Source organism: Falco punctatus (genome assembly GCF_963210335.1).
Source record: "Falco punctatus genome assembly, chromosome: Z".
In the NCBI taxonomy this organism is placed as follows: domain Eukaryota; kingdom Metazoa; phylum Chordata; class Aves; order Falconiformes; family Falconidae; genus Falco; species Falco punctatus.
The window spans coordinates 444,001-468,299 of NC_137586.1; the positions used below are offsets into that span (position 1 = coordinate 444,001).

A 24,299-nucleotide genomic window follows, 5' to 3' on the forward strand; every position below is an offset into this window, starting at 1 on the left:
GTGCTGTACTGCACTCAGTAGATGCTTCTGAAATGAAGATGCAGAAGCAGTTCAGCACAGCTCAGCCATGAACACCACACTCCCAGCACCACAGGTGTGGATGCAGCCAGTTGTAACTTTTTCCACAGGTAATTCTCACTATACCTGCATGGATGGATGAATAGACGGACAAAGGAAAGTCTCTCATGCCAAGTACATTTCACTCTGCGTGTTAGATCTTAATAAGAGTCACTGCTGGTTTTAATATACCTTTGTCATCCATATGAAAACAGGATAGGAGATAAAACAGTGAGATCGTTAGGAAAAGGATTTGTTCCATTTTTGTCTATTTATTCTTTGGAGTTCTCAGACATTTAGACTTGGTTCAAAAATTATAAGAGAAGCAATTAAACCTCTTTTCCAATTCAAAAGCATTACCATTTCCCATACCAACTCAAGTCCTAAAAAAGTATCAGTGTGGGGGGCTAGTTAAAGATGATGAATGACGTTATATTAAGTGCTAAATACTGTGTCAATGACAGGCTGGTGAATGACCACAGGAGTGGGTAAGAAGAGAAACACTGAAAGAGAAAATTAAGATCTCTCCCTGTGGACTGCACTAACCAAACAAACAAATGAACTCTGGCAATGGTTATTTGAATGGGATGGGGGGGAAGCCCTTTTCCTTTCATCTTTTAAGCTTTCCACCAAGTTTTCTTGTACCAATCAGCAATATCTAAACCACTTGGGGTCTCAGTACCATCTCAGGAAAGAGACTTTCAGACTTTGACATAGTTTACTGTGGCACAAAAACACAGGAGGACTGTTTGTTTTTTTTAATCAAACAGATCAGTTTATGTACAAAAGTAAAAACACCAGAACACTCAATCCAGAACTGAATTTCATACTAACCAAAATATGTCCCATTATGCAAACAACACTGGTAAAAATACAGAACGATGTTATTCCTCCACGACCCTTTTCAGTTGTCATACAGTGGTACATGTATGTCATACAGCAGTATGTTACAAATTAAGGCTTAGCACAGGGCAATATAGACAACTGCTACTTGTTCATTACAGCTAAGTCAGGTCACAGGATAGAACTGCTAATTAAGAAATTCCTCTTTTTCAACCCACTGGATCAAAGACAGGCTAGAAATGTGAAATAAAAAGATATGGAAAGTAAACACTATGGCAGAAACATGGCCTGAAGATGTGGCCAGCGGAGGCTCCTCTATAAATACATCATCTTCAAAGGCTTGCAAACAATCAAATTTATTTCACTTTCTTTTGCTTCTCACAGGAAAGGCTTAGTCAGCTAATGGGGATTGAAATGCTTCTTCATCACTGTGCACAGAAAACTATCTCCAGTTAAGAGAACAGTGATCCACAATACTGAGAGTGGTAACTCATGAGGCAATGATATATAAAAATACAAAGGAGATAGCACAGTAGCACTGAAGTGGACACTTGCTATTGAAAACCACATAATTTGTGAGACTGTCTACAAAATAAATATTCAAGCTACAAAAAGCACAACCTTGTCATCCCTTAACTAATCTTTTTTTTTATTTACATGTATTACATTTTTTCAAAGATGTAAAATTGAATAAAACTGTATTTCCATCATTTGATTATTTTTTCCCTGAGCCATAAAAAAACCCCCAAACTATCCCAAGACTTCCATATCACAGACTATGAATATCTTAGAGCATGATGTGTCAAGAGCTTTTGACCAAAAATGGAGTAACAGTAAACACCAATCTGTAAGGCAATTGGCATTTTTCTCTTTTATTTGGTAATATATGATATAGTATGCCACAATAACATCCCTTTTCTGACAAACTGTTGATAATATATACAGCTGATGGATCAACTATACATACTTTTCTGCACAGAGAATTTTTGTGCATTTCTGAACATAGGCTCCTATATATCTGACATTAATTCACAGTCCAACTAAGGTAGAAATATTGTAGCAGGGCTGCACTGTGTAAGGAAGGTCTATGGAAGTGTTGAATTCTTTAGATTACATTTCTAATCCTAGATAGAACAGAAATGAGCATCTTATATATATATGATTTAACATTAGGTACTATTTTAGTAACACTGTTAAACACTAGAAAATTTTCACCAGCAGTTCCTCTAAATCAATCAGCAATCTCACTGACCTGCTTTCTCTTAGGTCAAACACATGAATAAATAATCCCCAATATGATTAAACAAGTTTGACTCACAGCTCTCCTAGTGGGATATGAAAGAAGATGGTTCAAGGTTTTAAATTTGCCTAGCAGCAGTAATTTTCTGAGTGGATTACTATCTAGTCTTTGCAAAGTTTTGCCCTCAAAGAAATCTATTCCAAATCAGAGGAAGTCACTAAGGTATGAAGGCGTTACTAGCAGCCTTTTTACACTGAGGAGGCATCACTGAAACTGGAACAAAATAACTAAGAGGAGCATTCATCCCCTCTAGAAAACAGGCAACATCCTTGTGCTATATAATACAACGATACATTAAAATACATTATTATATGATTCTGAAGTTTTCTGAATAAAATTAATCCTCATCTGCATTGCAGTCATGTAATTGTCAGTTGCAAATTACTAGTTTTGTAGAAAGGTTCTAGCAAACAACTCTGCCTTTCCCCTAAACAGCTTTATTAACAGTAGTTGGCTCTGCTCTAGGTGATGGAAATTATTCCTGATCAAAGGCAAAGCTCACCATTGACACCATCTGAAGTTCACTGCCTCAATGACAGGCAGAGGTCTCCCACGAAAGCGTTCCCATTAAAACAATGGAACTGGATCCCTTCCCCACCAAAATTCAGGGCATCAACTTAAGAATGCAGTTTTGAATGACCTATAAGAAAGGGCAGAGTAAGGCAGGGAAGGGGATGTTACAGCCTTTGGGAGAGGCAGCAGCAGAGAAGTAGCAGTTCTAGTTCCTTAATTTCATCGAGTTACACATTCTGTGGATTAGGTTTTTAACCACTTCCCATAGATTCCACGTGAAAGCCATCACGTGCACTGCACATGGTCACCCACTTTCAGATAAACCAGTTTTACCAGCATGTCTCAGCTAGAGTTCAGGCAATCAGTTGCTGGTTTGCCACAGGGCAACAGCCCAAACAAGGCATGGGACCTCAGTGCCACATTCAAGTCTCCTGGGCAGTGCAAAATGCAGAATTTTGGCCCGGTTGCATTTATCCTAGCTTGCTCTTTTTGGTTTACGTGCTCCAAACCCATTAGATATCTTAGGAGCCTAAGTAGAGTCTCTGTACTTTCACAACAATATTTATTCTAAAATTATTTCCAAGACAGGAAAATAAAGCTGACTTGTGAGAAATGGAGTTGAGAGTTGCCATTTCTGTTTCTTAACTAAACATAACTCAATACTACTACTACTACAACATTTTGTTATGACACTTTGTATTTTTATCACAACAAAGATGCCTTTGTCAAGTCTCTAAAACAGTAGTCCAATACACAAGATTTTTGAAGTGTTTCCCAGCAATACAGCTATGCACTCACAGACCCCAAATTATAAACAATGTATTTGTTATATGCCATGGTATATATACACACTTAGCAGTAGCTATTGCATTAAATATAAAATAACACAGTAGTCAAAAGAATTTGTAACAAGGCTCTCAAAAAAAATTTTTCACAATTGGACATAAGCTCATACTTTACTTAATATTTTATAACGACTTGTAATGAAATACATCCTGCTTGCCAAAAAACACTTCAGTATAAAACTGAAGATATTTGAAAGGTCATAAACACTTGGTAGCAGTAGGACTGCAGACGCCCGCTTGAATGTTTTCACTCAAGATAAATAAGGCTGTAGCAGCTGCTGCTTACAGCCCCAGGCCCATGCCCTATATCAATCAAATACACACAAACTTGTTTAACTGGAAGAGTCTAGAATTTTTTTTTTTTTAAATGCTAACAGCTATAAAACACAGCGACTTTTCCCATCAGCTTAACAGAACAAATATTTCAGGTACATCCTTAATTAGCATCATAGGTCCTCCAAAGAAAGTTCTGTGGGATAGATTAAAATTGACACCTTGCTAAAGAATGTTTTATATGTTGACAAAATAAAGCAAGATTTTCACCAAAATTATTTCAATCTCCACACTTCCTATGGCATCTTGCCTAGCCAATTATCTCTACCCACAATGTTTCTGGGCTTACTACAAACATGAGAAAACGCCACCCAGAAGTTTTAAGTTTCAATTAATTCTTTGTTTTTTCAAAGTTTTTGCACTGAAGAATGCAAGTACCATTTGGACTGAGTGTCTCTGACTGCCATACTTCACGGCTGGCTAAATTGATTTCCCATGGTAACTATAACTAACAGCACGTAGGAACAAATTTCATAATTCTTCTCCGGAAACACTGAAATATGTCCTTGGTATGTGAATGATTACTACAGTGAACTTCAAAGAAGTGACTTCAGGGGGTAAATCCTTCAGAAAAAAATGTGTACTACGGCAGAGACACTGGGAGACATCTTTCTGCAAGCTGCATTGATCCGTAAACCTCTGATGCTTTCGTACTAGGTTGGACATACTATAGCTACTTATGTAATTGGTTATGGTGGCTCCCCATGAACAGCTATTACTGGAAAGGAACAAGGGATAGCAAATAGGCAAGGAAAAATTAGACATACTGGGTTTTTTCCCCATTTCTAGTATGAAAACACTTAACACACTGTACTGCATAAATGAAAGTCAAATGAAGAAGAAAATCAGTGAAGTTTCTGCATTCCAAATTTTCCTGCTGAAATGTTCGCAGGCTGGCAGAAAAGATAGCATACACTACTTAACAAAATTGCTAGCTTGCAAAGACTGAAATGAAATCTGTGCTGGCAAGGGATATTTTTTAAAAAAAAACTTTTTAAAAATAAAAGCTTAGGGATACTTTCTGATTTTCTACTCACAATGCCTACAGAAAAGCTAAAATGAAGGTTACACTGGAGTAACTTGGGAGACTCTTAGCTTTTTCATAGGAAAGCTGCAGAGTCATCATACAGCCTTGCTGCAGTAAGCAGCTGTCTTTTATGCTACCTTTCACTGAACAAAGGTGCAGGAGAACGAGAACACACAAATAACGAAGAACAAAATATCTTGTAGTGAATCCATTTTCACAGCTGGAGACAGAGTGCTTACTATTCTATATACAGCATCACTGAGCTTAGGAACTCAAGTGGGCAGTGTTAAATTGCACAGTAATGCAATTTAAGCAAATGACTAATCTAAACCCTTAAGTTTTATTCCTACTTTGGTCTTTTAAAAAGCAGCTTTACAACATAAAGCATCAGTACCTTCCCATTATAACATAGAAAACCCAGAAGATTAATTTTGTCATCTTAAAGCAAAATCAAGGCAAATACAAACAACAGAACAGTTTACTTAAGTTCAGCCAAGCCACTTGTACATTCTTTGATCAGGACTTCCGGCACACAAAAACTGAGGACACATTTTTCATTACCAGCAATGTGTCCCCCCCTGCCCCCCCCCCAAAAAAAAAAAAAAAAAAAAACCAACCAAAAACCCAAAACCACACAAATTACTGTGAAAGGCAGTGTTTTTTTCCTAACTTCTTGGTACCTAATCTAAGTCAATATCTTGATTGGAATTACTGTAAGATTTCTACAGTCTTAGCTAATATTGCATTACAATACATACTTTAAAATCATGCAGAGGTACACATACACATGGGTACATTATACTTAGAAGGTGTAAAAGTATTTGGTTTTAAAAAGTGTGCATGAAGAATTCTTCATGCAGCAAGGTCTCAGCCAACTATATTAACATGAACACTTAATTTGTCATTTGAATGTTCTGATTTTTCAAAATCTTTCCAGCTGATGTAACAATGACTTAAGAAACATGTGACATTACGATCTCAAAATATTACACTGGATGTAATCACAACGGAGAGCAAAGTTATGTTAGATTAGAAATAGAGATGATTTGTGATTTGCTCCAGAGAAATGCAGAACATTCTAGCATTAACAATGGAAGTGCTTCAGTTGCCTCAAGCCTAGAAGCCTTTGCATGGCAATTCTGTACTTTAGTAGCGTAGCATACTCAGCATCATACTTACTGTGGTACTGGCTGCTATAGGACCAGGGGTGCCGTGACCCTCTTTACCAACAACCTCATTTTGTTCTTCAGGACCACGGGTGACAAGAATTCTGAAGTGCTGCTGCCTTGTGTTTTGATCCGGTCTGATTTTAAACAAGCATCCCTGCCCTTGAGGAATCCGCTCTACTGAATCGCTTCTAGATATTTCTGACCCATTCCTGCCATTTCCATGCAGTTCTGAATTCAATCCATCAGCTGTGGGGCTAATTTCTTCTGTTGGTGGCTGGACAGGGTAGGAAGTACTCCTTTCTAGCCGTATCCGAGGATACCTGACCAATCTATCCCCTTTCGTTCCAGTAAAACCAAAGTTATATTCACCTCCTGCACCTGTACCACTTGTCTGTGGTTGCTGTAACTGGAGAACAAAGAACTTTTTCCCTGAATTTGCTGACATATCTGGCACATGTTGCAAAGACCAACGCCGGGTTTCAGGGGTGGGAGCATTATTTTGAGCATCAGTACCAAAGGGTAGTAGAGTAACCTGAGGCATGTCTGCACTTGAAGCCCGATGCTGAATTCTCAGACCACTTATGTTTAAACCTGAAGCTGCTTCATTTGCCTCACCTTCTTGGGTAGCTGATGAAGCATCCTCACTCTGGTTATTGGAAGGAATAGTACAAAATATTCTACGATGACAGCAAACAGTCCCATTAATCTGTTGCCCTAACTGTTCCATCAGCCTGGGTGGAGAATTTTCAGGAGTCACCTCTGGACAGCTTGGAGAAGAACGGTTTTCAACAGGAGATGCATAAAGTTCCCTGAAGTCTGAGAATTTACAAGGAAGTGCCTTCTCAGGAGATTCCAGGGTTGCGTACTCATCTGCGCAGCCGTTCGCAGCTTTGCGCTGAAGAGAGATCTGCATTGACGAGCTTCTCATTGGACGCGCATCAATACTGTTCAGCAGCTGGGGAATAAACATGGATGTACTCCTTTTTAAGGAGCCCACTTCTTGCAAATCGCTGCCACCACCATAATCTGCTCCGTGTCGGGAGAAAGTGTGAGGACTGTTTCTTCTTGGCAAAGTGTGGAATGTCATGAAAAAGTCATCTTCTCTCTCCCGGTCGAGGATCTCTGATTCGGGGGCTGTGTTGCTTCTCCCAGAGCCAAAATGAAACCGCAGCCAATGGGCCATGGTTTTACAGAGAGAAGAAAAGGAGAGAGGGAGTACAGCAACAATTCAGGCACTGCCAGAAGTTAAAAACCAAAGACAGAAACTCCAAGAAAAAGTGTCCCATCTGCCAAACTGTTAGCACTGCAGCCCTGATAGCGACAGATAGCAGAAATAGCCCAAGTGGCAAGCAGCATTCCAGGCATGATTGGGTAAGAGCACTCAGTGCTCCTACACACTGTGACATAGGGTAGGATGGTGGGAGTCACGTGGCCTGGTTCCCTCTCTCCAATGTAAGCTAGTGGGGGTTTTCTTTTTTTTTTTCTTTTTTTTTTTTTATGCCAGCAAGAGCCTGAAACAGCACCTTCACAGCTGCTCCTTTTCCATCAGAGAGGAGCGGCCCCAGCGGGAGAGCTCTCACAGCTGACTAAGGCAGCGAACACACTCGGCACTGCTATAAATCTAAACCACATCATATTCACAAGGCACATTCATATAAAGCACACACACACAAACTTAACTACCACAAAACCACTTAAATTTAGTGTTAAAAGTTTAAGTCAACTCCACACGCAAATTAGAAAAATTACTTCAAGCTTAACATTTTGGTCTGTTACAGCATTAGGCTGTCATGGCAGAACATGAATAAATATAGCACGCTTATGCTTTCAATTTTAACTGTGCTCATAACATGATTAAGCAAGAAACTTCTTGCCTTTAAAAAGCCACAACTTTTACACTGTCTCTACAAACACAATATAACCTGCACTACCCTGCACAGTCCCTTTTAATAATTAAAAATCACAACAAACAAAGCAATCATACACATGGCAAAGATTTCTCACACAATAAAACCAGCAGAAATATGCAAGATTGCAGGAAAGAAAGTTTCTTTTTCAGTTTTACCAGGCAGTAAAGACAAGGGAAAACCGGAGACGGGTGTTGCATGTCGTTTTGTACTGATTTGTCTCAAACACTGTACAGAAACTCTGCCCATTGCTGGCCAGCCTCCAGTGAGAAAGTTAGCAATATTACGAGTGCAATTGCCAGCATGGAATACAGTTACGCTCTCCAAGAGTCAAACACCTCAGAAAAAGAACAGACAGACAGGATACACCAAAATGTAAAGCAAAGATCCTAAATCAACTCTATTAGATTGCAGAAATCCAGTGGTCTGAGGATACTCACATTTGAAGTGTGTTCACACTTGTTAGCTAGCATGTACTAGAAAAGAAACTGTTTACGATGAAGTGTGGCTTCGTTGCAATACATGGACATTTGTTCCCTAGGAGAACCTGACAGTGTAGATTTTGTCAACAGCTCTGAAAATTTGTACGTGGAGGGTCAATACTCTGTCTAGACATTTAAACCTCTGTTTGCAAGCAGCTTGTTTTCAAAAGACAGAAAAAGACCAATGACAAGACAAATGGAAGCTTTAAACGATAGAAGTGCCAGCAGCCAGCACAATCCCCCATTGTTTTAAGCGGACTATAAGCCAAAAAGAAAAACAGGAATAGCTTCAACACAGTGATAGTACTGTAGATTGCCTTGTGGAAGCACAGTTATTAATATTATTTTATATTATCTTTCAGAGAAAACATACTATCCAAGGACACAGTCTCTCTTCGCACCAAAGATGAAGCTTGCATTGTATATTCTTTATTTTGATTGGGGGACAGGAAGGAAAGGATGTACTGCAAAGATAGAAAGTGCTTTGCTAATTGGGAATATGAATAAGAAACAAAGTTATTGTGATAAAACCATGCAAGTATTGGCAATAAGTATTTCACAGGAAAGCCAAAATAATCAGCTCAATGTCTTCTCATTCTGTAAACATCACTTGATGGAAACCTACTGCTCTAAACCCCCCGACGTACTTGCTTTGTTAATAGATCAGAACACCTTCTGAAAGGAAAGCAACAACTCCTAAGCTACCTTTGCAGGGAGGTTATGAGCTCAAGGGCAGACAGTCTACAGGAGCAGGACCACAAGAAGAAACAGAAAACAGTTCAACAATAAAGTAGTACCGAAAGTGTCAATATAAGGCCAGAACTGCATACAGTCACTTGGAAATTCTTAAGCAATATATCTGAAATGAGTATACCAAGACTCTTCTCAGCTGTCACTGCACATAAGATATTTCTTCTGAACCGCCACTCTGTTTCCCCATCACCCACAGCCATCCCCATGCATGCCACCACTTCTGTGGACCAGTGAAGCCTCTTCCATGAGTTCCACTTTGCCCTTCATGCTGACACAAACCTCCTCCAACATCCCCCAAGACACATGCAAGCCACACCGTAACATCAGCGCAGTCCTGAGCCTGGGCTTACATACTCTGCCTCACAGTTACAGTATTTCTGCTTCAGTGTTGTTTGTATCGGCTAGTGGGGGAAGAGGGCCTTAAAGCTTGGAAGAACTGACAGATGATCTCCTTGAAGTTCAAAAGGTATAGGACAGTTTTAATAGTGCAAGTGGTTGTTACAATCTTTATGTCAATAAATATGCTCACAGTCAGCCCACTCTAAACACAGATTTACTGATTGACTTCCACCTGAAGGAGGACATAATCATTTTGCTCTATGTCCTCTTTTTCCCTGGAATATTACAGCTTTTATGTTTTCCTTTGGTCTACATTTAATAAGAAGACAGAGGAAAAGCATATACTGTTTTTAAAGACAGATGTTTCCATACTGAGGTTTTTTTGAATAAAAAGATCTTCACAACACTGATCCTAATCTTCACAAAAGAAACAAGTTTACTAGAGGTTGTACTGCACCCAGCCAAGAAAATGCTAATACCTGATCTCATAAACAAAGAGATGGCGTTACAGTTTTTGAAAGATAAGAACCCAACAAGTCAGTCACCCAGTCTGCCACTGCACTGGCCTATTTAACCTAGTATGTTCAGAATGACAGTATCACTTATATCATGTATGTCTGCGTGGAAATCTTAACTACATCATAACAAAAGCAAGAACCAGTAAGACACTGGAATACTTCTCTAGAAGAGCTACTGCATCAGACAAATTAAGTTCAAGACCAAAACCACTGACAGTATGCTGGGCATTATGAGGCAGAGAACTGAAAACATAACAGAGAGGATTATTTTGCTGTTACCTTAGACCTTCATACACCTGCACCTTGGGTGCTCAGTTCAGTGCAGCTCTGGTAACCACATCCCAAAAAAGGATGCCGAAGTATTAAAAGGTACAGGAAAGAGATGCCAAAATGATCAGGGGATGAAGCAGCTGCTTTTTAAGTGACTAAAAAGGTTGGGACTGCATTGGTTTGCAGTGGAGAAGCCTAAGGAAGAATATGATGAGGATTTCACTGTCAGAATACTGGGTTAAGGAGGAACATTTTGGTCTGACCCAACAGAGTACTACTTTTGTGTTTAATGCTCTATTAGTCCCAAACCCAGATGCTTTTTATGCTTCTATCTGCATTTCTTAGAACACTTACTTAAACAACAGACAGAAATACACCTTTCAGATGTGCTACATTTCATCAGCTGTGTTAATGCAGAGCCTTGTGATCAGTAAAAGACAATCAAGACAAGCACTCACCAATCTGTTTTCATCAAACACTTCAAACAAGAGACGATGATTGGTTGGGTTTACCTGTAAGAAAGTTAAAATAATGTCACTTTAGGTTCATTAGCTTGATGATAACAACATATGTGTACTAGTTAATACAGTGATTAAACCAAGGCAAACAGAACAGGATTAACAGGTTTTATGAAACTCTTAAATTTAAACTGGAGCACTAGAACACTTTGTTTCTAAACCGCAGTACAACTAGAAATAGCCTAGCAGTTAACATTAAAAGCTCTTATTTACTGTGTTCAATGCAAGACAGTTACTGCATTTCTCTTTCTACAGAAAGCTCCAAAGATGAAAGGGCATGGCTGTGGCACACCACTGAGCAGCATGCTGTCATACTGTAGAGAAGAATCTGGAGAGGACATCCCCAGGCAAACCAGGCTGCTTCTCCCTCATGCACCACACACCCCACACAGCCCCACATGCTGCAGCCAGGAAGGGCTAATGGGGCAGCTTCAGCTGCCCTGGGCACACCACAAAGCTAATTTGGTCTCAGGAAAGGTGGCCTGACCGAAGTGACAAGCTCTGTGTTTTGGGAACAAGTCCCAGGCTGGAAAGACTATCAGGACTCCCAGATTCTTTTTCTTTTACAGCAGCAAAGCTCAACTAAACTGTAGGGAGCAAGAGTTTTACTCTATTTATTTCAGGATTTCACAGTCATCTATATGACTGTCCGTCACTCACCATTTATCTATCACACATGCCTGTGGAAAACCCAACAGAAGGCTCTCTGACACTTGAAAGCAGCAAATATACCTCCAGAAAATTATTCACATTGCAGTAAATTTAAGCAGAAAGACCACCAACATTTAAAAGGAAAAAAACAAAGAACTCTAGCAGGAAGACAAAAACAGTGACTATTAAACAAGAAAAAAATTGTATGTTACTTGATCCACTTGATAGTTTTTTTCAGAAAAGTTTTGTAAGCCAGGTTAGTATTTCCAACTTGTTTAATTAATAAAATTTAGTAATAGTATTCCACAATAATGGGTTTTCAAGGTGTTTTAACAGCTCTTCTATGGGCTATACATGTCATCTAAGCAACATGAATTGTGGCAGTTCTGTGTATTCTCTTTTACTAGAAAAAGTAAATTATTAAAAAGGCTACCTCAAATAATATCAGTTAAAATTATAAGCATAAATATACCTAACAAGCTTACTTAATCCTGAGCAAATGTATTTCACTTTAAAATACATGAATTTGCTCCTTACAGCCTTCTTACTATTCTGCATGTTTATGAGACCAGTATTCATAAATAGATAGATAGATAGATATAGATATAAAGATGGGCTCATGGTGCTGCGGTCATCCATTTCAGAATCACTTATGCAGTCAGGATCAAATTTGGCAGAGCCTGAAGTATCTTCAAATAGATCAACAGTCTAAAACTTACTTTCACTTCCCTTTACTGTGGAACAGTCACGATCGTGAGCTCCCTGGATAGTTTGTGCTCTATGCTGAAGGCAAGGCATTTGAACACTTCACCAGAAAATTCTCCTGTAGTAGGGAATGACTTTCTAGTAAAATTACAGTCTTAAGACTCCTCTGTATTTTTACAGGCATGTAGCTTAATTTATCTCATGGTAACTTCTGTAACAGGGTGTGCAAACATCAAAAACCATTGTGATGAAAATAGAAAACCTTCAGTCCAGTTGTAATTTAGTGTCAAGACAGTTCCTATGAACTCCATGTAACTTCTTAAAGTGTAAGTCTGTATTTTCCCCTCTGAGTACATTATAAAAATCAAAATATTTCACTAGATAAAATTACTTTAGATGCGTATTACCCAGCTGAAAAACCTAGAAAAGTTATCTGGTACATGTTTAAACATATAAATTCCACTTGAACCTCAAAAACCTGTGTATTAACAATTCTGTTGGTGTGAACTATCTATCTAAAGATCCTATTAGCAAGACAGTCAATTGCTAATACTCTGTAAAAAATGTTCAAAACGGTACCGGTTTTTAACACTCCAAAATGACAACTTTTATCAAGCACTTGTTTAAGATTAAATTTTAAAAAACACTGAAATTCCACATACCCTTCTCTTGTGAAAGCTACAGCTGGGTTAAAACTAAGCCATTTTTCTTTGGAAACATTTTCAGCAACTAAATAATAAAGTTATCACCCTTCTCATTTATATCATGTTTGTTTTGATAATCACTATTTTAACACTCCTTTACCACTTTCAAATATTTAAAAATATTTTTTCTGACACAAATCACTCAGTTTTAGGGATAACTTGGCTTTAATGTTAAGCAAGAACTGGAAAGATTAAAATGGAATGATGGGGGGAAAAAAAGCATATTTTGTCCTTGTGGCAAGTAACATAAAGGCCAAGAGAAATTACTTTTTTTTATCTTCCTTCTCTACTTTTCTATTTCATTATTTTTTGCCATGATAACTTAAACTTCATACAACTCTTGGAAATAACTGATTATTTCCTACTGCATTAACATTTTAAAACCACAGCAAACATGCTCTGCTAAAAATATGTTTTCAAGTAAGAATAATTTTTCTTATTGGTCAGATGAATTAGCTCATAACTTACTCTAAATAAAAATCTCAAATTGTGAAATTGTCTATTTCTAATTAATCTTATGCCAATTTCTGCTGATCATTCCATCACTACAGGAACAGAAGAGCACTAACATCAGGCTAAGTCTTTTTAATGTAAATATATAAACAACAAATAAAAAATAAGTTTCTTCCCAACCTTATAAAATACTCTGTAATTAACTGTATGTGTTATAATAAATATTGCAAGTAAAGGGAAACTTACTCTAAAATAAAATTCTTCATTCCATTTTGGATTCAGTGTCTGTAAAAGAAATAAACATATTTACATACTGAAATTTCTTTAGGTTTTCCATTTTGCAATCATCAAAATGTGCATGCAAGTGACAATTTTCTAGAAAAAAAAAGAAAAAAGTATGTCATAAAAACTTGAAAAAAAATACTGCCATCAAATTATTTAGAAATTCCTTACTGAGCAAACCAAATGTGGGAGGATATTTGAGTCAGATTATCCTATAATAGATGTTAAGTATAAATAGGGTTCTATGAGTAAAAGGCAAATGCTGAGAACCTACAGAAATAAAACCTGAAGACGTTTAATTCTCAAGATGCATTTAAACCCCGATTAAAAAAAAAAATTATTTCTTAAACACAGGGCAACTTTAGGGCTACAAAAATAAGGAAAGAATTATACTGTAAATAGGAAAAAAAAAAAGACAAAAGGAAAGATTATTTCCTTTGAATAGGTGATACTCTTCCTAATCTCCCTCAGCCTGTAGAGGATTTTAATTCTTTTTTTTAATAGTCTGAATAAGATACATTTATAGACTGCAACCTGAAGGGAGATCAAGCATGAAATAATAAATTGATTAAAAGACATCAGAACCACAAACAATAATCTGTGCAATTCAAATCTGGGTAAGTTTAAAAGCAAGTATGTTATGTCCAATGGTTTGTTTTCACGCCAAATCATTCCCTCATTCTCTCACATACCAGAGATTCACCAGAAGAGCTGACAATATGAATTGGCTCTACAACCACCAGAATTTTGTTATAGCAGAGGAGAATCTTAACTCCTTGATATAGATACAATAGATTTATCATGTCCAGGATGCAGTGGCCTTCTATACATTGGCATTCCTCTACAAAATGGAAATATAGGAGTCATACTGTAGGTCTGCATGCACTCCTAGGATCACATCATGCTGACAGCTGTACATCCTCCCTTCTGCTTCGAATTAGGGCTGAACCTCAAGCCAAGACGTATGTGACTAATTATCAATGAAATTTGAAAACCTTGTTCTAGGGAATTTAGGGGGAAAAAAGACGACAAAAGGAAATAATAGCATAAAGAAAGATCAAACTCTAAACCTATATAGGCAGCTATGCAGGTGTTAACAGTCATACTCTCAGAAAGGTTTTACCTGCTTATCCTAAACAATCCTATGAGAAAGTAGGAAAACAGGTCATAAAACACTATTGTAAAGGGTAGAGAAAAAGAATAAAATGAGTATAGGTGAAGGGTAGGGATAGAGGTTGAGGGCAGAGAAACTTTCAGCTTTTTTGCCTTAAGAGACACAAACATATTCAGAAGAAAAAAAAAAGTAATAAAAAAATTTAAATACTTGTATTCATCAAATGTGGCTGTTATTGGCAAGAGAGGTTCCATGTAATTTAACAAATGAAGCATGGTCTCATACTAAATTTGAGGGCACTACTGTCCATCAATAACACATTTATTTTGAATGCAGCTTAACCACAAATACAAATTTCAGGAAATATTTGATGTATTAGGCAGCACCATTTTTGGTAAATGCCTTGGTAATTGGCAGAAATTTCCTCCACCTTGCAAGTCAGGCAATTAGTAGGTCAAGTCAGAAAGTACTAACACTGGAATCCTAGCAAAGGAGAAAAACACTGGTAAAGAAAGGCTCCAGACGTAAGTACATGAATAAATTAATAAAGGATATTAGCAGGGAAACAACAACAAAAAGACTCATCAGCAAGAAGAGCTACATCCTAAAAAGGGCAAGTATTGTACAGATAAAGAACTGCCAAGAGTCAAGCTGAGTTAGATCTTCCACAGGATATGAGAACAAACACAAAGGTTTTTCAACCATCCAAATAAAACGAGAACATGGAAAGAAATGATGCTACTAAGCAATGAAGCTCAATGGGGAGACTAAGCATATTTAGATATGGGAAATTATATTTAACATTACATATGGGAAAGGCAGACTAACTAAGAGGGTTTGGTACGAAGATAGAAGTTGTCCCAACTGATGTAGAAGTGAAGTCTTCAGAGCTCAGCGCAGTAAAATTGAGGAAACTGGTTAATATTCATCCAGAATTTTGGAAGAATTGACATATGAAATCACAAGCCTATCAGCAGGAATTTGAAGAACATACTTGGCATCTTACAAGATCATAAGATGGCAAACAGCAAATACAGCTTTTTCTGCTGCAGGAAGAAGAAAGCATTTCTAGCAGGCTATTCAAAACACAGCTCCAAAAGGAAACACAAGGAATTAATCAAATCTTACAGTTGGAATAACTAAACGTGTGGAGAGAAGTAAATCAAAACAAAAGGCCTCAGAAATTCAACACAGCTACATCATGCCAGATGAATCTGAATTTTTTTCTGATAACTTTATTTTTTCAGAGTAAGGAAACTGCATTTAATCCTTTTGGCTGTAGCTAAGCACTTCAATACGGCTAGGTCCCACTGTACAGTAGGATACGTATCAAGACAACTGCACAGGTAATGTAAAGGAAAATAAAAAGGGGAAATGCAGTCCCTTCTGCCTTCTTGAAGGCACTCCTGCAGGACATAAGTTACCCATTTAATCTGACGAAGACAAAACCAAGTAAAAATAAGCTAGTGAAAGGCTAGACGCCATCATATAAAAAGAAAAGTTACAGAGCTGAAAGAGTCAACTGGCAGTCTTTCAGAATTACCTGAGACTGATTTTGCTTGGTATTTTTTCATTAATAATTTTAATTCAAAAAACAAGATATACTAATGACGTTTGCCGTTTATGAAATAAACGGATTGCAAATTGCATAGGAAGAATACTGCTTTGAGGGCAGAAGTCTTGAGATGAAATTTAACAATTCAAACCAGAAATCACTAACCAGAACTTTCCAATAAATGAGTTGTTATTACTATTACGGAAATTACTGAGAAAGCCCAGGCTTTAAATAACAGTTACAAGAAACAGTGAAAAAAGGCAGATGCAATCCCAGGAATCCATTGTCATCATCTCATCCTCAGCCCTCTGGTCTACAGTTGGGTGGCTGTGCAAACATCATCCTTTTTCTCTCCCTTCCTAGGGCAGCCCTAACATCCATGAGTTCATCTCTCCCTTGATACATTCAATACAATACTTTTACCTCTTTACTACTTTTATTTTTTAATAATTCATGGTGGTCTCCTCAGAAGCTTTGTTATTCTCCTTTCACATGGATCCAAAGCTGGTAAGTATTGCTTCAGATCAGCACTGATGTTACGACATTATTTTCAACCTAATGCTCTCATTTCAATCTCTCCTAACTTCTTGCACTACAGCCATTACATTTTGAATGTGTAGGAGCCGAATATGCCGTGACTTTCATGCCTTTATGCCAGCAACACTTTTTCAAATAAGGATGACGCTATTCTTAATAAGTAAAAAAAAATATATATATAATTAAAAGAGGAATCAGAAATTGACTAAAACTCTGGGTGTGATCACCATTATTTCCTAAGAAGCAAGGTGGGGGTGGGGGGAGATAAAGTCCTATATCCATGCCACTCTTCCTGTCTCCTCTCCCCCCCTCCTCCCCCCTTTCATGGATTTGCTACAAAGGATTTCTCCTGAAAGCCAAAGGGTCCTTGCACCTTCATGACCTGCCTCATATCCTCTCTGCTATCACAACTGTCCTCAGTTTTAGTCACAAAGTTACAGAACAGTTGAGGATCTCCAAAGGTCCTTTCCAACATCTAGACTTACACTACCTCACACCGAAATTCTTCCATTTCATTGAAGTGAAAGGTGAAAGACGAAAACCTCCTTCCCATCTTCAGGCATCTGTCCATTAAGCTACCATACTATTTTTGAGACAATAAATAAGCAGTACAAGAACTAGACTTGTCTAGACAGTCATTTTTTCAGTAAGACATTATTTTTCAGTAATCCTGAAGCATACATTTTGCAAACATGCCCACGAAAGCAGACGAATAGGTTGTTCATAGGGTGCAACTGTTGAAGTGCCTCTGCCTGCCACTGAGTCCTCTGCAGATGAAATGAGTTGCCATTTTGTAGCTGGTAAAGTCTACTCCCGCATCGCTATTGATCCAAAATTACTACAGTGGTCCAAATTGGTTTGTAAACAAGAAAATAAACCTTCACATACAATCATTCTTATAATATAAGGAGTAGATGAAAATAAACATTTATCACTACACAGACACAGGTGTACTGATTTAATAGTTTCTCATTAATGTTACCATTCCATGAGACAAAGTAATCAGTCTCACACTTCAGCAAGAACACCTTAGTCAAAATTATACCAGAATTATAATAGACAGCCTGAAAACGACCTCTCAAGCCTAAGCATTTTCCATTCATTTGATTTCAAGAACAGGACTTGATTCTATGCAACTATGTCCCAGGAAACAGCATAACAACAAGCACACTCTACAAAAACAAGACACACATATCGTAAGAAAGTCTCCCACATACTTGTATGGAACTGGCAATAAATCTTGAACTTATTTAAGGAAACAAAAAAATGACAGTCCATAGTTTTACTATAGTAACAAACTAGGTACTCATTTTTTTGAAAAGTTAACATTTTTCTCACAAATTTTATGTGAGAAAAACTTTACATAAAACTAAGCTGGATGGGCTATCAAGAACACACTTAAAATGATACAATAAATGTAAAAGTGCTATTACCAAACAAGTGCCAATGGCTAATCAGAAAATGCTTTACAAATTACTTTACTTTCCAACATCAAACATGCCCTGGGTCCCGTGAAAAGTTCTGCTTTCATCTTCCACACTACCAAGATTTCATAATCAGTTTTCTCATGACACCTAATGTTCTGATTTTAGAACACCATCATTCTATTTTGTATTTTCAACAAAAAAATTCTCCTCATTATTCTGTTTTGCAATATTGATCTCAATTGAATCATTGTTGATTCTAAATATCTTCATAAAAATGAAGAGTTGTTATTTTCCCTTTATTTTCATATGGATTATCACTTTTTTCTCTCTGCCATCACTACCAGTTTAAAAAAAAAAAAAAAAGATAAAACCAAAATAAACCCTTTAAAATTTTTAAGGCGCTGATAATGATAAATATCCCCGGTGGAATTTTTGTTTTGTGGAATGAAATTTAGAAACCAAATAAAAATTAATTTTTGTTTTATTTAAAAATTAAAATTTTTCAGTGTATTTCCAGGCTTTTCTTAGAGCATATCTTCTGTCATTTGGCTACTTTAAATTCCAATATTAAGAAAAAGGAAATTTTGAAAGGGAACATTAAAAAGTGATCATTTTTGCTTAAAGTCAATAAACCATAATTTAAGTTCGGTTTCTTAGTTCTTTATTTCAGCTATGTCTTTCATTAAAATATGACCTTGATAAAAGAAACAGTGAATGATGTAATGAGATTTGACAAGCCAAGCAAAAAACCCCACTATTCAGTTGCTATACATGTATGCAACAATTTCAGTGTTGTGTTGTCATAGAATTGCATTCCAGTATTCTTAATACTTCTAAACAATGTAATAAAAGAAAACCAGTATATACATACCTTTTTAATAGTTTTGGTCTGCACAAGAGCAAGTTCTCTGTTCTCATCCGCTACATACAAGGAAAGTTTCACATACGGGTCACTGCAAAAGAAGTTGTCATAATTAATGAGAATATAATTTTACAGCCAAATATCATTTCAGTATCAATGTGTCATTTAATTGGATAACAATGGCAGCTCTAAACACCTCTAGTGAAAGTGTTTTCAGTGAAACCTAGTAACTGTAGTAAACTACTGAAACTTTTAAAATATGTGTTTGAATATGCTCAGTCAAATACTGACCACAGCATTAAAGATAATTTAACTTGCAGCTTGTCCCGTTGCTATGGACAAGAACCACTTGGTAGCTCATCAAGATGAGCAGCAGTCCATTAAAATGAGTAAAGTAAAATTCTGAGCCATGAGTTTTAGAAGATGCTCACTGTAACTAACCATTAGAGGCTGAGAAGAAAGGGAACAGGAATTACCTTGAAGAAGTGGTTCTAATTTTATTGAACCATAAAACCCAGCTGCATGGCTATCATCGGCGACACCAGTGTGCCCCTTCTGTCCATCACCCCTGCCTAGATCCTGAGCTTTCCTACCCACGCCATGGGTCTCCTCCTCTGGTCCACTGTGGTGCTCACTGCGAACAGATGCTTGTACACGTATCGCACAGGCAATCCATCTCCTGAGTGCCCCCTGAAAGCTGTCATGGGCCCTCTCCCCATCTAGTACGCTTGCCTGGACCCAGGGCCTCCTACTCACTGGCTGGTCCAGCCTGGGGTATGCTAGTGAGCACCACATCTACCCTCCCATGCATATCAGCTTGGGGGGAGATACAGACTCGGGGGGAAGATACTCTGCCCCCCAAGAGCCATCACCCGGACTGTGACCCAGAGCCCCACTCCAGCCACTGGCACTGAGCCCCTCACCTGCATCATTGATAAGCTTAATGAAGAAGATGCTCCCTCCTTCCTCATTTCCTTCCATTCCAAATACAGCACACTGACCCTGCTTCAGCATTTCCAGGCCCTTCTATTTACCAGGGCACTGAAGATGAAACACTGTCACAAAGGTTTGCACAAATGCTTCAGCCTCCATTCAAATCCAACTTCCAAGGTCAATGAAGAAGAACAAACATTAAATTTGCAGCTATGGGGTATTATAACCACTACCTTGAGCTCTACAGAGTACCACTAAAGCTATTTTCCATTAGAAAGCATTCCCAGCACTTAGGGAAAATCTTGCCCACCATGCCAGAACTCGCCAGCATAGGCAAATCTGGCCTCAGATCCACACCCCACACACCCCCCCCACTACCAACCCCATGTCCTCTCTTCAGAGGGAGAAGGAAGTAGAGATAGTCCAAAGACCATACAGCTCTCTACATCAGACACCTTTCAGATGTAACACGTTCCGCTAAAGGAGGTCACTGCTTTCACCGTAACTCCAGCTGCTTATCACTGTTACTGTGCTGTGGATTTCTACCATCCAAATCTGTGCTAATTCCTTTCAGCAGGAAGACAGTCGCTACCAGTAAGGGGTGGTGTGGAGGAAAGCTCCATGACACCAGTACGAGACAGTCTGCTAGATCCTTCCCAGTACCAATCAAAGAATGCTACATCTGTTCGGAGGTCTAAATATTAAAGGACTCCACAAGATCTGAAGAAGGGAACCTCGTATGCTACAGCAACCTTAAGTATACTAGTGCAGTTTCCACAGTATTCGCAAGTAATACATTCAAATGTAACCCTTCTTTTATAGAATAAATTAACATGGCCATGGAAATGATCCAAGGGCTGCAACGCATCTCCAGTGAAGAAACGCTGGGACGGCTGGGGTTGTTCAGCCTGGAGAAGAAATGGTTCCAGGGAGACCTTCTTGTGGCCTTTCAATATATAAAGAGGGCTGTCATGGTTTAATCATAGCTGGCAACTAAGTACCATGCAGTTCTCACTCACTTCCCACCATCCTGCAGCAGGATGGGGAGGAGAATCAGGGAGGGGGGATGAGAAGGCAACACTCAAGGGTTGAGATATAATAATGGAAAGGAGAGAGAAGGGAGAGAAGAGAACAAGTGATCCACACCACAATTGCTCACCACCTGCTGACCAATGCCCAGCCAGTCCCTCAGCAGTGATCAACAGGCCCAGGCCGACTCCCCCCAGTTTATATACCCAGCACGGCATCCTATGGTACAGAATATCCCTTTGGCTGGTTCGGGTCAGCTGTCCTGGCTGTGTCCCCTCCCAATTTCTTGTGCCCCTCCAGCCTTTCCGCTGGCAGGGTCTGAGAGACTGAAAGGTTCTTGACCTAGTATAAACATTATCCAGCAACAACTAAAACTTCAACATTGTTCTCACACCAAATCCAAAACACGGCACTGCACCAGCTACCAAGAAGAAAATTAACTCTATCCCAGCTGAAACCAGGACAGAGGCTTATAAAAAAAGACAGAGAGAGACTTTTTACTAGGGCCTGTAGTGGCAGGACAAGGGGCAACAATGGTTTTGAACTGAAAGAGGAGAGGTTTAGATTATACATAAGGAAGAAATGGTTCCCTGTGAGAGTGATGAGGTGCTGACAGAGGTTGCCCAGAGCAGCTGTGGATGCCCCATCCCTGGCAGAGTCCAAGGCCAGGCTGAACAAGGCTTGGAGCAACTGGTCTGGTGGAAGGAGTCCCTGCTCATGGCAAGGGGTTAGACTGGATGATCTTTGAGGTCCCTTTCAACCCAAACCCTTCTGTGATTCTGTGTTGAAAGGACCCAACTGGTAGGAAAACATTCTGCAGAAACAGACTAACTTCATACAAGTATAACAACAGAAAGTGGAACTGGAGCAGTGCCTCTGCTTGAAAAGAAGAAATGGGTAGAAGAGTAAAACCAGGACACCAAACTGCTCTAATGCGTCTCTTTTGAGACTGCAGCACTGTCAATTGGATTCCAGGCTATGATTTCTTGAAGGAAGGATAAATAACAGACACTCGTTCAGAGATTCAGACACTCTCAAATACCTTTCTCTGATACTTTTTAGATTTAAAAAACAATTTTGTGGCATTATCACTACAGAATAACCAGAAGTCGAGTGTTCACTATACTAGATACTTAATTTACTTGGAAAATAAAATACCACAGTAAAGTGAAAATTAAGTAAGAATAAAGAAGAAATCATGTTGGATTGATTATTTATATCAGCAGATGCACATAAATGCATCTACTTAAACTGCAATTAAATTCAGCTGTAAGCACCAAGGTTTTAAAAAAAACCAAAGAATTGTGATTAAGAAGAAATGCTGATACTGCTTTGAATTGCTTAACATACTGTGCTGCCTAATATTTACTGGCAAAAAAGCCTATTACAAGAACCAATAGAGACTAGATATTCATTGAAACCTGCAGCTTGCTGTGTGTGGGAAGAATCAAACAGAGCCCTTCTGACGTAAGCCTATGTGAAGGAAGAAGTTTGTATGGAAGAAGGATTAAAAGGTGAGGTGAAGGACTTCACTGGGCTCTGAAAGTCTTAAACCCAAACCCAACACTGCTCAACACTGAGAAACTAAGGTAGTTAACATTTGAATCCACAGAAGCATTTAGGCATGTTTGTGGATCTCACATGCAAGCTTTTCTGCAGGCCTGGCCCTTAGTCTTAATTCAGTGCTTGGACACTTAAGTTCATGTCTAGGAATGTAGTTTTGCCTTTGGTCTTAGCTAGCCTAAGCTGCTGCTGAAGTTAACCCATCTTCTCCTCCACCTTTGGCCGCATATTGCTGCATCAGTGCTAGTCAATCAGATCAGACAGCTGATGTGACTGAAAAAACCCTACAAAAATACTAACAGTAATTACAAAGTGAGAGTTTTCACATATAAAAGTTTCCAGAAGACAGGGAGGAAAAGAAACACACAGCTGGGATAAGGGGAGGGCAGGACCTCACTTCCAATGGAAGCATGGACTCAGCTTAGCTTAAACTAATTGTAAAACCTCGCTCTTAAGTTACTTCTGGAATTGAAGCCTAGAAAGTATTATTCTGATGACAATTTTAGTGCACAAGACATTGACAGTAACATGTAAAACTGAAACAAAAAGACCACAAGGGTACAGGTGGACCTACATCTAAACTTAACACTACTAGCTATGCACGCTTGAAAAATGTGAAGGTTCTTAAAGAAAAGACTCTTTAATGCTAAAGAGGTGGGAATAACACCCTCCTAGTTTTAACTTATCAATCCATTCTTGGGCAATGCTGTTTTCACGAACCCTTAGAAATACTAGATTTTTTTAATCCTAAAAATATCCTGGATGAATCTTCTGCCCACAGAAATTGAAGAACTTGAAGGTGGCAACAGATTTTCTTTTTAATAGACTTCTTTTTAAACAAGAGAAGAATTTATTATAGATTTCAGTAAAGAAAATTTTGCCTTCACTGAACAGGCTACTGACATCTCTGCCTACTCTAAAAATGGGACAGACTGAACTGTACCAGCAAAGATCTCACTCCTGAATGTGAACCGGGTTAGATATTTTAACACTGCTTACTTACACGCATTCATTTACTTAAAATGAACACGTAGTTGGACATATACTATAAATCAACATAAGATGACACTGCTCTGAGTAAAGCCGTCTCACACCCCCTCTACCCTGGCCACTTGGTTCTGGCCTTTGCACTGCCCCTTTCTGTGTGGCAGGACACCTCTGCCCAGAGCTGGGCATAGGAACAGATCAGAGCAAGCATTCAGCTTGAAGGAAGCAGGCAGGGGCGAAAGGAGAGGTCACGTTCCAGCCCCATCACTATCCTGGCTCATTCAGTGTGCAAATGCACTAACATCTGCTGTTCTGGGAAAGAGAGGATACACAGCAGAGGCGGGAAGGGGTATCAAGGGAAAGGACAGAAGCATTTATTTTTAAGTCACAATGTCATCTTAATGTTTTCTAAAGTCTATCATCTGACTTACTGTGTCAACAAACTAAACCTTGCAAATAAGTAGAAAATAACAATCATTAAGGACATCTTTAAGCCATGTGAAATGCACTGCCAGCTTGGTTTTTGTTTGGGTTTTTTTGTTTGTTTGGTTTGGTTTTAGGTTTTTGAATAGCAATAAGCATTTAAAAAAGAAGCCTTAAACAGAAAATAAGTAAACAGTAAA

General features: G+C 38.5%; 1 protein-coding gene across 11 annotated transcripts in view; it reads right to left on the bottom strand.

Moving 5' to 3' along the window:
• NEDD4L (NEDD4 like E3 ubiquitin protein ligase) overlaps positions 1–24,299 on the bottom strand; it is a 180,065-nt gene that overhangs the window by 84,380 nt on the left and 71,386 nt on the right. For 4 of the 11 annotated variants that reach the window (XM_080371781.1, XM_080371771.1, XM_080371772.1 and 1 more), the window contains exons 3-5: positions 19,174–19,255; positions 13,634–13,672; positions 10,815–10,868 (exon numbers count right to left, since the gene is read on the bottom strand). In XM_080371781.1, coding sequence (XP_080227907.1) covers positions 10,815–10,868; positions 13,634–13,672; positions 19,174–19,255 — 175 coding nt within the window. Of the gene's footprint in view, positions 1–6,097; positions 10,794–10,814; positions 10,869–13,633; positions 13,673–19,173; positions 19,256–24,299 lie in introns of those variants that run through there. The other 7 variants (XM_080371775.1, XM_080371770.1, XM_080371780.1 and 4 more) reach the window with 5 other exon arrangements.